Genomic DNA, 11,400 nt, shown 5'->3' with positions numbered 1-11,400 from the left:
TTTAAACACAGAGAACGAATAAAATATTTTACCACGAATAAAATATTTTCCCCCATTTTTGCCGATGTTACTGTTAGACGTGCACCAAAAAATTTTCGACTGGTCTTCGTTCAACCGGTTCCGTCTTTATATGCGATGCGAAGTACATAAGATTGGGTGCCTAAGCTCTGTGAATACGAAACAAGGTGAAGAAAACGATTTCGTTTTATTTCGTTGTCGTTTCGTAATACAGTCTCATCCAGATTACATGTTAGACTATTATGGCGAAATTGCGTTTATATTTTGGATAAATGTAATTTTATATCGAATTTACAACCTACGCAATACATTGCTTTTTATTCGAGAATACATAACGATTCTCTAACGCTTGGTTTGCGAGCAATGAAATACGGTGTAATATTACTGCAATGATAGAATGCATTATACAATGCGGTGTTCAGTAAATTAGCAATTAAGCAAAACAAAAGTTTTATCGGACTAATAATCTCCCTGTTTCCCTTTTTCTCTCTTTCTCTCTGTATGTGCGTGCGCGTAAACGAAATGATAAATAATAAATAATAAATTAATGGAACATACATTCTTTCGCGAGCGTCCGATCAACATTTTTCATCATTGGACATTTTAAGTAAGAAAGTGAGAACATCGTAGTAACGAGTGTCGTAATGGCTTACGTGAATTAACGACATGTTCGGAATTTAAGATGCGTAACCGTAATGCATATCCGATACATTAATAAGTTTGATAGATGTTATTTGCTTGTTTAAATGATTTTGTTCGAGGTGATTTAGAAACAGAGCTCGCGAAGTAATCGCTGAATTAACAATTAAAATTTTGAATGTTTTATATTTAGTTTAATATAGAATATTCTTATACTTATTCTATGCTTCTACAACATTAAATTTTAAAGTAATAAATTATTTGTAATCAATTTAAAATTGATCGTCAAAATTATTCCTTTGCATTTCAATTTCTTAAAAAATAATATTAGCTTTCGTTAGTTTGTTGGACGTAAAAATATCCGGGTGTGTAAAAGATATTTTTACTGTTTACACATCTACCGCTTATAGCGCCTACCGTAAATAAGAGAACAATTTTATCTGAAAACTTCTGTTGTAAGTTTACACGTTTGCACGACGAGAAAGATAAATAGAAAAGACGGCTGCGCGATTTGCTATTGCGTTATTCGCGAAATCGCGAGATAACAACGCTGTCGCAGACAGGCAGCACGAGTGTCGGATTGATCGAAAGCATGCGGTATAATAGTCCGCGCGTCGAGAGAACTTTTGTTCTCTGATGGAGTATATCAAGTATTCCGGTCGAGTAACAAGTGGTGGACGCATCTGTCATGTCACATGTCAAATGCAGCGTATTATGCGGCGTTCATTTCCATGGCTTTGTGCTATCTAAAAACAACGGTGAGGCGTCCTCATCTTTATTGATAAAAGTTCCGCGCGGGCTTCCGAAATGGCTTCTCCTATCCATTGATGGAACGCTCATTGATGGAACTAATATGAAATTTTCGCATTTGTACTTTCAACGGGCTTGACGGTGCTCTGGGAGATAGAGTTTTTTCAGAAATTAAAATTAAAAAGTTGAAATTTGTGGTTCACATAAAAGCATTTAGAAAAAAATAGAAAAAAGAGGATTTTGATAAAAAAACATTATGTATTTTGTGATTTGTAGCAAAAAAATTACATCTATATTTTTATTACAGAAATAGCAAATATTGGATAGAATTTATGTAATATTTTATTGTTTTTCTATTTATTCATATTTTTAAAATATAAATCTCCAAAAAAATATAAATATTTAAAATCTTTTCAAAATGCATTTACTTCAATTTAAATTTGCATCTTATGCAGTTCTTTAATTTTTCACAATATAAATTTGTTTATTTTCAAAAACACTATTTGAATAACAAAATCAAATAAAGTAAAATGTAGTTTTTCCATTTTGATTTTGCGTACGATGCAAAATTAATTTTTTATATACATAAATATCATAAATATATATGGCTTAGAGAGTAACAATTAAATATATAATTTATACCTATGAATTAATATTATAAGTTAATAGATGATTTTCTGAAATATCATCGATATTGTTTTTCTCGATCTTCACATTTCCTTGACTCTGAGCCTTTTTCCTTGCATCCTGCCGTCTTTGTTCATCTTTCGTTAAAACAGTCAGTATAAAGCCGAGCAATAGAGCCGAACATAAGCCAATGTGCACCGGAATATCACCGTAGTCTTTTAATAATAATCCGAGTATTATAACGAGTATAACGCCGTAAACATTGTTTGCTATATTGAGGATTCCCGTTGATACATTTTCCGACTCAGGATACGTATATTCGATGCACAAATCGTATCCTAGCGCCAAATATCCCGACATGAAAAATCTATAAAAAATATAATACGTTAGAAAAATGCGATTTTATAATGGACTTTTTTGAATTGTTATAATTTTTTTAAAGCATATGGTATAAATGCAAATGTTAATAGATATTACCCTAGGAAAGTTGCTGACACATATACCATCCATTTTATGCCAAGATAAATAAACACCGCGAATAGTATTTGGCCGCAGAATGTGAGAAAATATACGGTCACAGCAGTTTCCCTGAAAATAGAAATTATTAGTTAACAAATTGGCAATGAGTAATTTATCGCTTTCAGTATAAATTCAAGTTACATTTCTGAAAAAAAAATGCTTATCTTACTTGAATTTATGCGTCTTATCAAGGATGATACCAAAAGTAACGGAACCGGCCATGCCGGTGATAATCATAGCTAAGCCAATTCTGCCCGCATCTTCTTCTCCGTTCTAAAAAATATGCGAGATAAGTATGTCTTAATTTGACTTTATACGTGTGTGCGAAATATGTTCTTAGATTCCGTTTACGCGCGTAAATTTGTAAACATTTGCTCCAGTTTTCTTCTTTCGGATGTTTGATTTGCCGCATCGTTGGATATTCATTAGCTTACCTCGAAATGCGCGAGGAATATCTGATTCAGCAATGTCGCCACGGCATTTAGCACACCGACGTTCAAACCGTAAGAATTGCAGAGAATGAGATAGCTTTTGTTTTTACAAAGGCTTTTTATCGGTGCGATGAATTCCTCTTCTTTCTTCGCCCGATTTATTTTTTGCAGTGCACGCGTCTCACTCGGCGGCAATTTTGGTTCATTCTGAAATACTAGTGCAAAAAAACACGTTGAGAAAATTAAAACGCGATAATCCTTCCTGGAGGGCGAGCGATCTTTAATTACTTAGTCCATCCTCTCGTAGTCGACTAATGCAAATAGAAATAAACCGACAGAAAAACCAAGATTAAAATGGATTATTGGCTGTATCGGAAAATTTAGCCGTGTTGAAAATTTGATAGACATCATACTGAGAAAAGATGAGATTGATGCATATTATCAAGTTTTTTATACCGCTAGTACATTAAAAGCTCCGTTAATATATTGAATGTATATTAATAAAATTGTATGTAGAATATTCTGAACAATTTTCTAATTAAGGTGTATAAAGGTTTACTACAGCTCAATGAACGCGAATAGTGAGACTATTTTAAAAAAGATATTCTATTCTAAATTATAGTTAAATATATTAAACATGGCGTAAATAAATGTAAATTATATATCTTATTTATTTAGCCATATGTAGGAGATTATAAAGAAATTAGAAGAATTATATGTATTGAGTTCAGATTTTGATTGAAACAATTCGGAATTAAATAATCATATGATTGACAAATATGCTCAACTTACGTAAGAGCGACAGAACGAATCCAACCGTGGTAACAATCGCAACGATCCAGCATAAACGTGAGAGATCGCTGCCAATGTCATCCAGATTTTCGTGGTTTCTCACTATCATAGGTGTGAGGAGAAAACTGAGCGCTATTCCCAATTGATTACCAAAAATACATAAAGACGTGGCGGTCGAAACTTCGGTGGAAGGAAACCATTGCGCGGCCAAACGTCCTGGCATTGGTAGAATCACAGTCTAATAAAATATAAAATGTAATTAACATGTAATGAAGAAAATAGTGTACAATGAGATAAATGTGATATAAAAAGACATATAATATCAGAATTTTTAAAGAGATTTAAGAATAACCTGTGTGATTGCGACTATCGATTGACCAATGAAAGCGATGTAGAACCTGTCAGGTTGAATGGAAAAAGTTTTTATCCAGGCACCCAGACAGCTCACACCGCTGCTTATAATCGAGGACCATCGTAGGCCCCATTTATCCGACACATACGACACTGGGAGTACAAACAGGTATAATGCCATAAACGACATCGATGTCCAATCGACCATTAACGAAGATACCCCATAATACCTAAATAATACATAGAAAATACCGATCGATCTACACTTAAATCTGTTTGGATTTTTTGAGAAAAATATTATATAATACCTAGTAACTATGTTAGTAATAATGGCATATTCTATCCACTGACAAGTGGCCCCTGCAGTATAAATCATGCAAATGATCAGCATTAGCCATCTTCTTTTGTACACTTTCAATTTTAAGGGTTCAATGTCAGACTGCTCATTTGACTTCGTTATTTGTGTCGAATTTTTTATGGTAAGTACTTCACTTAAAGTTTTATCTTCCGTTATCGCCATTCTCACTCTTTTGCAAAGTACACTTTTGAACTAGCTCTGGTATGCTTGTTTAAGTTACAATGCTTACAAGTTCAAGTCTTATCGACAAAAAAGGCAGCTTTTTAAATTATTTCTTTAACAAACGCCAAGATATTTACTCCACATATCGATAGTATTGCTAAAATTGTATTATAACATTTGTCGAAATGTTAAAAACACCCTTATTAAAATTTGAATAACGAATTAGAGTGCGGCACGATTTGGAATTATATTTTACACTTCGAAATTTTTTATATTTTACGAATTTATTTCAAAATCAACGACGATAAAAAGCTTTTGATCGAAATTGAGATCAAATGTAACTGGATATCAATTCAACATTTCCATCGCAAGGCCAGGCGTATTCAATATCACGTGGTGATTTTACCTTATCTGTATTCATCATCAAATAGAATGATTTTATTAGCCCAGACTTAAGAAACCGACAATCTGTATTAAATGTATTTAATGTTATCATGACTTTTATCAGATTTGGCTGCTATTCTACACTTTAGCATAGCTGAAAAACAAACCGATGACATGCGCTTTTCATTTAACATTTTTAAAGCATCCGATAATTATAATTCATATGTATACGCAATATCGCGATGCAAAATGTATCGCTGTTGCATCTTTGCTCGAATATTGTCAGTCGAGGCTGTTGAAAGCAGAATAATTTTGACATAAATCATGTAAAGATTAACTGGATCTAACCGGATCTCACAAAAAGCAAAATAGGTAGGTGAATTACGTGACAATGACATTTTTTAATAAGAGAAAAAGTCTAAATATGGTGTGAGACACGACCGTGTCTTTTGCTATAATTCAGAAATATTTATACTAAATATAAGATGTATTATTTTCAATATATTATTTTTGAATTAGAAATTTTAATACCTTTACATCTAGGCAATTCTTTCATGTATCTGTTCGCTAATTCTCTGGGGGAATGAGAAGCGAATGTAATGTGTTGCATATAACAGAATTTTATTGGACGTTACACGTTAACAATAGAGGCGACGTAAATTGTTATCCCCTTAATCTTACATAAATCTACAGTTTATTACAAAATTAAACATCTCTAATGTAACTTTCTCATTTATTAATTTTTTTTTTTTCGAATCTTTAAATGCATTGTAATTATTTTAGTTCTCTGTGGTTCTTTCTGTGTGTAACGATGGTGTATCAAAGAAACAGGCTAAAATCCGAGAAAAACGGCATATGTAGAAACATACATTGTCATTGTAAAAATATGTGATTCGTGCTCAATCGCTTGTATAACTGGTTGTATTTTGCGTATGGCTAATGCATTTTCGCCCAAATCATTTTTATCGTTATTTATATTTTTCATTTTCTGCACACACTTCCTCTCCAATTATTTGTCTTCAATGGGAGATTGCGTGATCACGTTATAAATTATCAATTTTATTATTATTGTGAAATTTAAGGAAATGATCGTCTGCGGAGCTTCATAAGTGTTCTGTTAAAACTATACACATACTCAGTGGCGAATTTACCGGTACCCTAATGAAGCTTATGTTTGTGGGCCTTAAGATATGAAAGGACCCTCGCAATATACAGATTTATAGTGACACATTATTTCTTGAACTGTTCTACATTTGTAGTTGTATTGCATGAATATGAAATATTAGCTTCATCAATATTTATAAATTTTTTTCTTTGTTTTTTTTTTTTAAAGAAGAATTTTTCTCTTTTTTATGAATTAATATTCGCTTTGACTCACCGAAAATATAAATCCGCCACTGCACATTCTCTAACAATTACTTGACTCTTATCGTATAATTTAATGTGTCACAGTTCTTAAACGCTTAGGATCGTAATTCGGTCCTAATCGGTATTATACAATGCATGTTACAAACTATTCAATTCACCGAGCAACAGTTCACAGGGCGATGTCTCGAATATAAAACGTGGTGAAAAGTCACCTTACACTCTTAGCGTTAGTTATTACACAAATACATCTATACAAGTCTATGCGTATGGCTAGTTTCGAGTACGTGTATATGTCATCGTCGCCTCGGACGTTTTGCGACGCTTAAATTAGTTCCGAACTTTCAAAACTTTGTTTATGCTAGGGAGAATATTTTTATACATTTTACATTAACAAGACTGGAATATCTCTCGGGACTTGTGGTTTCCGAAGCATATAACTAACTAATAATTAATAAATCAGGCCACAAATATGTTAATAAATAATTGTAAATACTGAATAATTTTAGATAGAATTATTGACCACAAAACTATCACGTGCAAGTTTCGATGAAGAGAGTCGATATCGTGATTACAAGTGCAATTTTTTTACAAGATTGATAGGCCGATATTGGCAGTAATAGCACCAATGTCGGCAAAATTAAGTCAGATTCAGTTGCATATTATTCATATATTTGTAACATGACAATAATAAACCGTAAATATCAAACATCCGAATGCTGAATGAATACTCCATGTGATAACTGGATATTGATGAACGAAGTGTTCTCATGTCCTATCATCTCATTCATTTAATTTTCATACAACTTTAAAAAACGGAATTTTTTTTATAAAGATATGTTTTATCTTATATTATTGTAAAATATGTTTCATATTGCAAGCTTTTTTAAATTTTGAACAACACTTTTAAATAAAATGAAGAAGGTGTGCTTTTTTTTATCGGATAGAATAAGATACGATATAAACACATTTTTGTATCTATTAAAAAAAAATTATTATCTTATTTGTTCGAAAAAGTCGTTCATTGTGATGTCATTTGATTGCACATGATATATTTTGTAAAAATATGTGTTATAGAATTGAGGAAATTTGCTATGCAAATTTTCAATCATAAACTGTTTGATAAATTTGGCATAAATGTTTTTAATAAAAATTTGATATCTTTTTCCACAATTTTATACTGCATAATATTAAAAAGTTTCGGATTTAAAAATATGTTATTAAAATTATTTACTTTCAATAGAGTCTTAATTTGAATACTTGAAACTTTGTAACAATGTGCAAAGATTTAATATTGACTATTGAGAAGACATGAAAAAAGGGAGTTGCGTCCAATAAAGTTTCTGCTGCGATAAAATTGACTCTGAATTGATCAAAGAATTCGTAAATAAAAAAAAGTATTGAAATTTCCGGAAGAATCTCCGGCACCTGGTATATATGTATATCAATGAACGACGAATTTCGTTCAGTTCGAAGGCAAAGAGACGCGACTGAATCGAATACGTAGAAAAGAAAATCGAAATCCGATCGTGGAGAGATATTGGCGAATAAAAAGATACGATAAGACGATATCACCATGGAAGCGCGGTTCTTGTACCTAATCTAATGTTTTTACTATACAACAAACAGTATAAATTATCATTAATCAGAATCGAGTCTTTTTACAGGCTGTGATTTTATTACAGCACTATTGAATGTGTCTAATGTCAATATTTTTTCCGTATAATTTACGCGCATATAAAGTTCTTAAGTATTTTGCATACGATCGAAAAGTCGGTTTTATAAACCAACGTTCGGTAAAACGTATTATCGTAACTGATCATTCACGATCAGTGAATGCCGATAACATTAATTAACGGTTATAAAGATACATTATTTACAAAAGGACCCTTGATGACTTAATCATTGGTCTACATCCGCGATTAGATAGATAGTCGATCTATACACAAACAACTGACCATCGTTCTTGTAACTTACAAATTTACAAACGCATGTAGGAAGATATTCTAGAATAATATCAACAGAATTATGTACTCTAGCGCCGCTTATTAATAATTATATGTATAACAATAATCCGAATAGATGAGGATTAATTATATTTGGCTGCGATATGTTTCACTTTTTTCTTTTTTAACTCGATATTTAACAAGATTATTTTTCTATCGCCATGGCTAGCGCGTTATTTCGATAATTTGATCCCAGAACACATGTCGATAATTTGTATAATTTCATACAAAGGTATTTATATAAATTTATAGATATTGCGATTTCTTTTCCCTTTTTGTCCTTTTAATTTTGTCGTATGTTCTATCAAGTTCATACGTCGTCGCATTTCGCCGATTTCGCGAAAAAAGGATGAGAACGAGTGATTTATCAACCTTTCCCTCAAATGTTCGAACGTTTAATCAAAGTAAGCTCATTCTATCTGAGAAAGCTTAATTTGCAAAATAGATATGACATATGAAATGATGCAGAACATAGGAAGCCAACGTAACATAAATAATCGCGTTTACATGTAAAGAGAATATATTATAAGCGTAACGGTACCTGTATAGACTGTCCCGGATGTTTCTCTGAAGCAACTGGACATCGCATAAACGTACTCGCAGACATGTGCAATTATTTTGCATCTCGATTATGTGTAATACGAGGCATTTATGGCTTTTGTATCGAACAAATTCTGTTATACTCGTTTCAACATAAAAACCTTATAAAAAGCCATTTATATTTCACAGATTCGCAGATTTTGATAACTTTAAATAAAATACGTGCATTATTTGACTTGTGTATTTCTTCTCTAGAAGTTTATGAAAAATTAATATGCCATTTAAAAAGCGAAAAAATTGAATTTTTATTAAAGTTTTGTTTTTTGGATTTTAAATATAAACTAACATTTAAAAGATAATTATGTTGCGGTGAAACTTGCGTAATATGTGTAGGCCAATCATATTTGTATAAACAAACGCATTACATGACGCAAAGTCGTAACGATAACTCGTTAAATTCATTTTATATGAGATTCATAATTCTACAAATCTATTATGGCAACGTGTCTCACAGAAATCGAATTTAGCGAGTTTTTATCACGATCCTATCTCTCGCTTACAAAATGTATCTTGCATCTCCCCGAGAAGACTAAAATAGGCTGGATTGTTAATGTATATATTAAAGATTTATCGGGAAAGGATTTAAAGCAGTTCCTCGTTATCGTCCGAAACACCGTACATTTGCGGCCTTCTGTCCAAAAGTCGCTGCGGCTGTTGAGCTTGCTGTTGTTGTTGTCTTTGTTGTTGTTGTTGTTGCTGCTGCTGCTTTTGGAGGAGCGCGATACTGGCGGCTTTATAGTTAATCGGCCCGTACGACTTGTAGTCCACGTCCGCATAATCGAGATCCGAAAACTCCGGCTTGAACGGCTGCATAAACAGAAAAGCATGACGAATATCTCGGAATGAAAAATGATCCATTTTCCAGATAATACAAACGTCTGAAAGACGTCTTACCTTGAAGTCTTTCAAATGTTTTCCAGGCACTTTCAATTTCTTCACTATCAATAATAGTTTTAAATAAGATTAAAATCTTATTTAAAATAAATCTTAGTTTTTGCACTGTTATGTAAAACAGCTTAGATTTTTCCAATCATTCTACAAAAAAGATATTACGAAATCTTTGCAGTAAAGAGCTAAGACGTCTGTCGAACTTTTGTATTGTTGGGTACCAAATTGTGCGGAAATTACGCACGCAATAATTCTACGGCGGACTGCTGGCGAAGTTTCGTAACAGACCTGTTGTGTAAGTAATCGATAAATAATTTGGTGTGCTATTTCGAGTGTTAAACTTTTTCGTTTGTGATCGATGTTTTATTAATTAGATAACAATGACTAGGAAACTCAACATGACTAGGAAATTCAACGAGATTTTATTAAAGGGATGAGAGAATTACAAACGGATTATTGATCATTAAGTCTAGCCAATAATCCGCTTACAATTTTCATCTCTGTTATTAAGATCAACTGTAGCAATGATAAATGTTATCATGCTGCATGCTGAACACTCCACAAATAATTAAACTGATATATGCGTGGTTTGGAGTTGAGAAAATTATTGTTTCAACTATTATATCCGATGCTATTTAATTAATTCGTAGCTCTTATTACTGTATGCAGAAAGAGCGACGATTATAGTAGACTAATCAGTTTGTAAGAATTGATATGCGCAATAAATACGGATATTAATGATAAATAAATGGATGATCATCCTTCTCTGCGATTAACTCAGAGCGATATCATACGATATAATAGATTGCAATTTTAAAATCATTTAGCCTGAATATCCTAACAATTTTCTATCAAGCAATTTTCTTTGCGGACAATAAAATATTAATTAGTTGTAACTATTATATAATAAGACATAAGAAATTTTTCAATGGACAGAGAGATTATACACAAGCAATGAAATAAGAACTGAAAATAATTTGCACAAAAATAGCACGTATATATAATTCGATGGAAATCGGGATCGTAATTTTACGAGTAAAGCGAGTTCGAGTTTTATATCCATTGCTAATGGACTTTTGTATCTGTACTATCTCGATTTATGCGTGTAAGCAACATGACATTCTCCGTCAATGTACCTACAGAGCCTGTCGGACGCCGAATTGTCCTAGTAAATGTACGTATCGCTCTTTGTCAGCTGACCCTCCTATGAACAAACATTGAGATATACAATTGGTATGGTACGCATGCAATAATTCTTTTCTTTTCATTACGATTTTTGCGTCAGCTGCCTCACAGGCAAGATATTGCACTTTCGAGAAAGAAAGAGAGAAAGAGGAAAGAAGAAATATAGTGACATGCAGGATACATAGCAACCAGAAACTGTCTTAACAATTCGACTTGCTCTTAACGTGATTGGAAGCAGTACAAAATTATTGACAATTTGATTTCAAGGAAATCAATAGTTTGTACAAAAATAATTTTACTCGATAAGCTAAAGGTATTACGAGAT

General features: G+C 32.4%; 2 protein-coding genes across 9 annotated transcripts in view; both read right to left on the bottom strand.

The window, feature by feature from the left end:
- Positions 1-186: 186 nt before the first annotated feature.
- Positions 187-9,583, bottom strand: LOC105669175 (heme transporter FLVCR2-like). 2 transcript variants are annotated; one of them, XM_012361967.2, is made up of 7 exons: positions 4,436-9,583; positions 4,129-4,357; positions 3,777-4,014; positions 2,988-3,199; positions 2,723-2,826; positions 2,512-2,622; positions 187-2,401 (listed from the first exon to the last, which is right to left on the bottom strand). In XM_012361967.2, exons 1-7 carry the CDS (start codon positions 4,645-4,647, stop codon positions 2,050-2,052), a joined length of 1,458 nt encoding a protein of 485 aa, XP_012217390.1. In that variant the 5' UTR covers positions 4,648-9,583; the 3' UTR covers positions 187-2,049. The 2 variants fall into 2 exon arrangements, with proteins under 2 accessions (XP_012217390.1, XP_067209560.1); XM_067353459.1 differs by having other exon boundaries at positions 4,129-9,583.
- Positions 9,567-11,400, bottom strand: part of nrm (neuromusculin) — a 140,223-nt gene continuing 138,389 nt past the window's right edge. For all 7 annotated transcript variants that reach the window (XM_012362048.2, XM_067353451.1, XM_067353450.1 and 4 more), the window contains one exon: positions 9,567-9,809. The gene's annotated coding sequence lies outside the window, so the exon portion shown is untranslated. The remainder of the gene's footprint in view (positions 9,810-11,400) is intronic.

The sequence above is a fragment of the Linepithema humile genome, chromosome 4 (assembly GCF_040581485.1).
Source record: "Linepithema humile isolate Giens D197 chromosome 4, Lhum_UNIL_v1.0, whole genome shotgun sequence".
Lineage (NCBI taxonomy): Eukaryota > Metazoa > Arthropoda > Insecta > Hymenoptera > Formicidae > Linepithema > Linepithema humile.
Note: the sequence above shows the minus strand (reverse complement) of the source record. Positions and strands in the feature narration are given on the sequence as shown.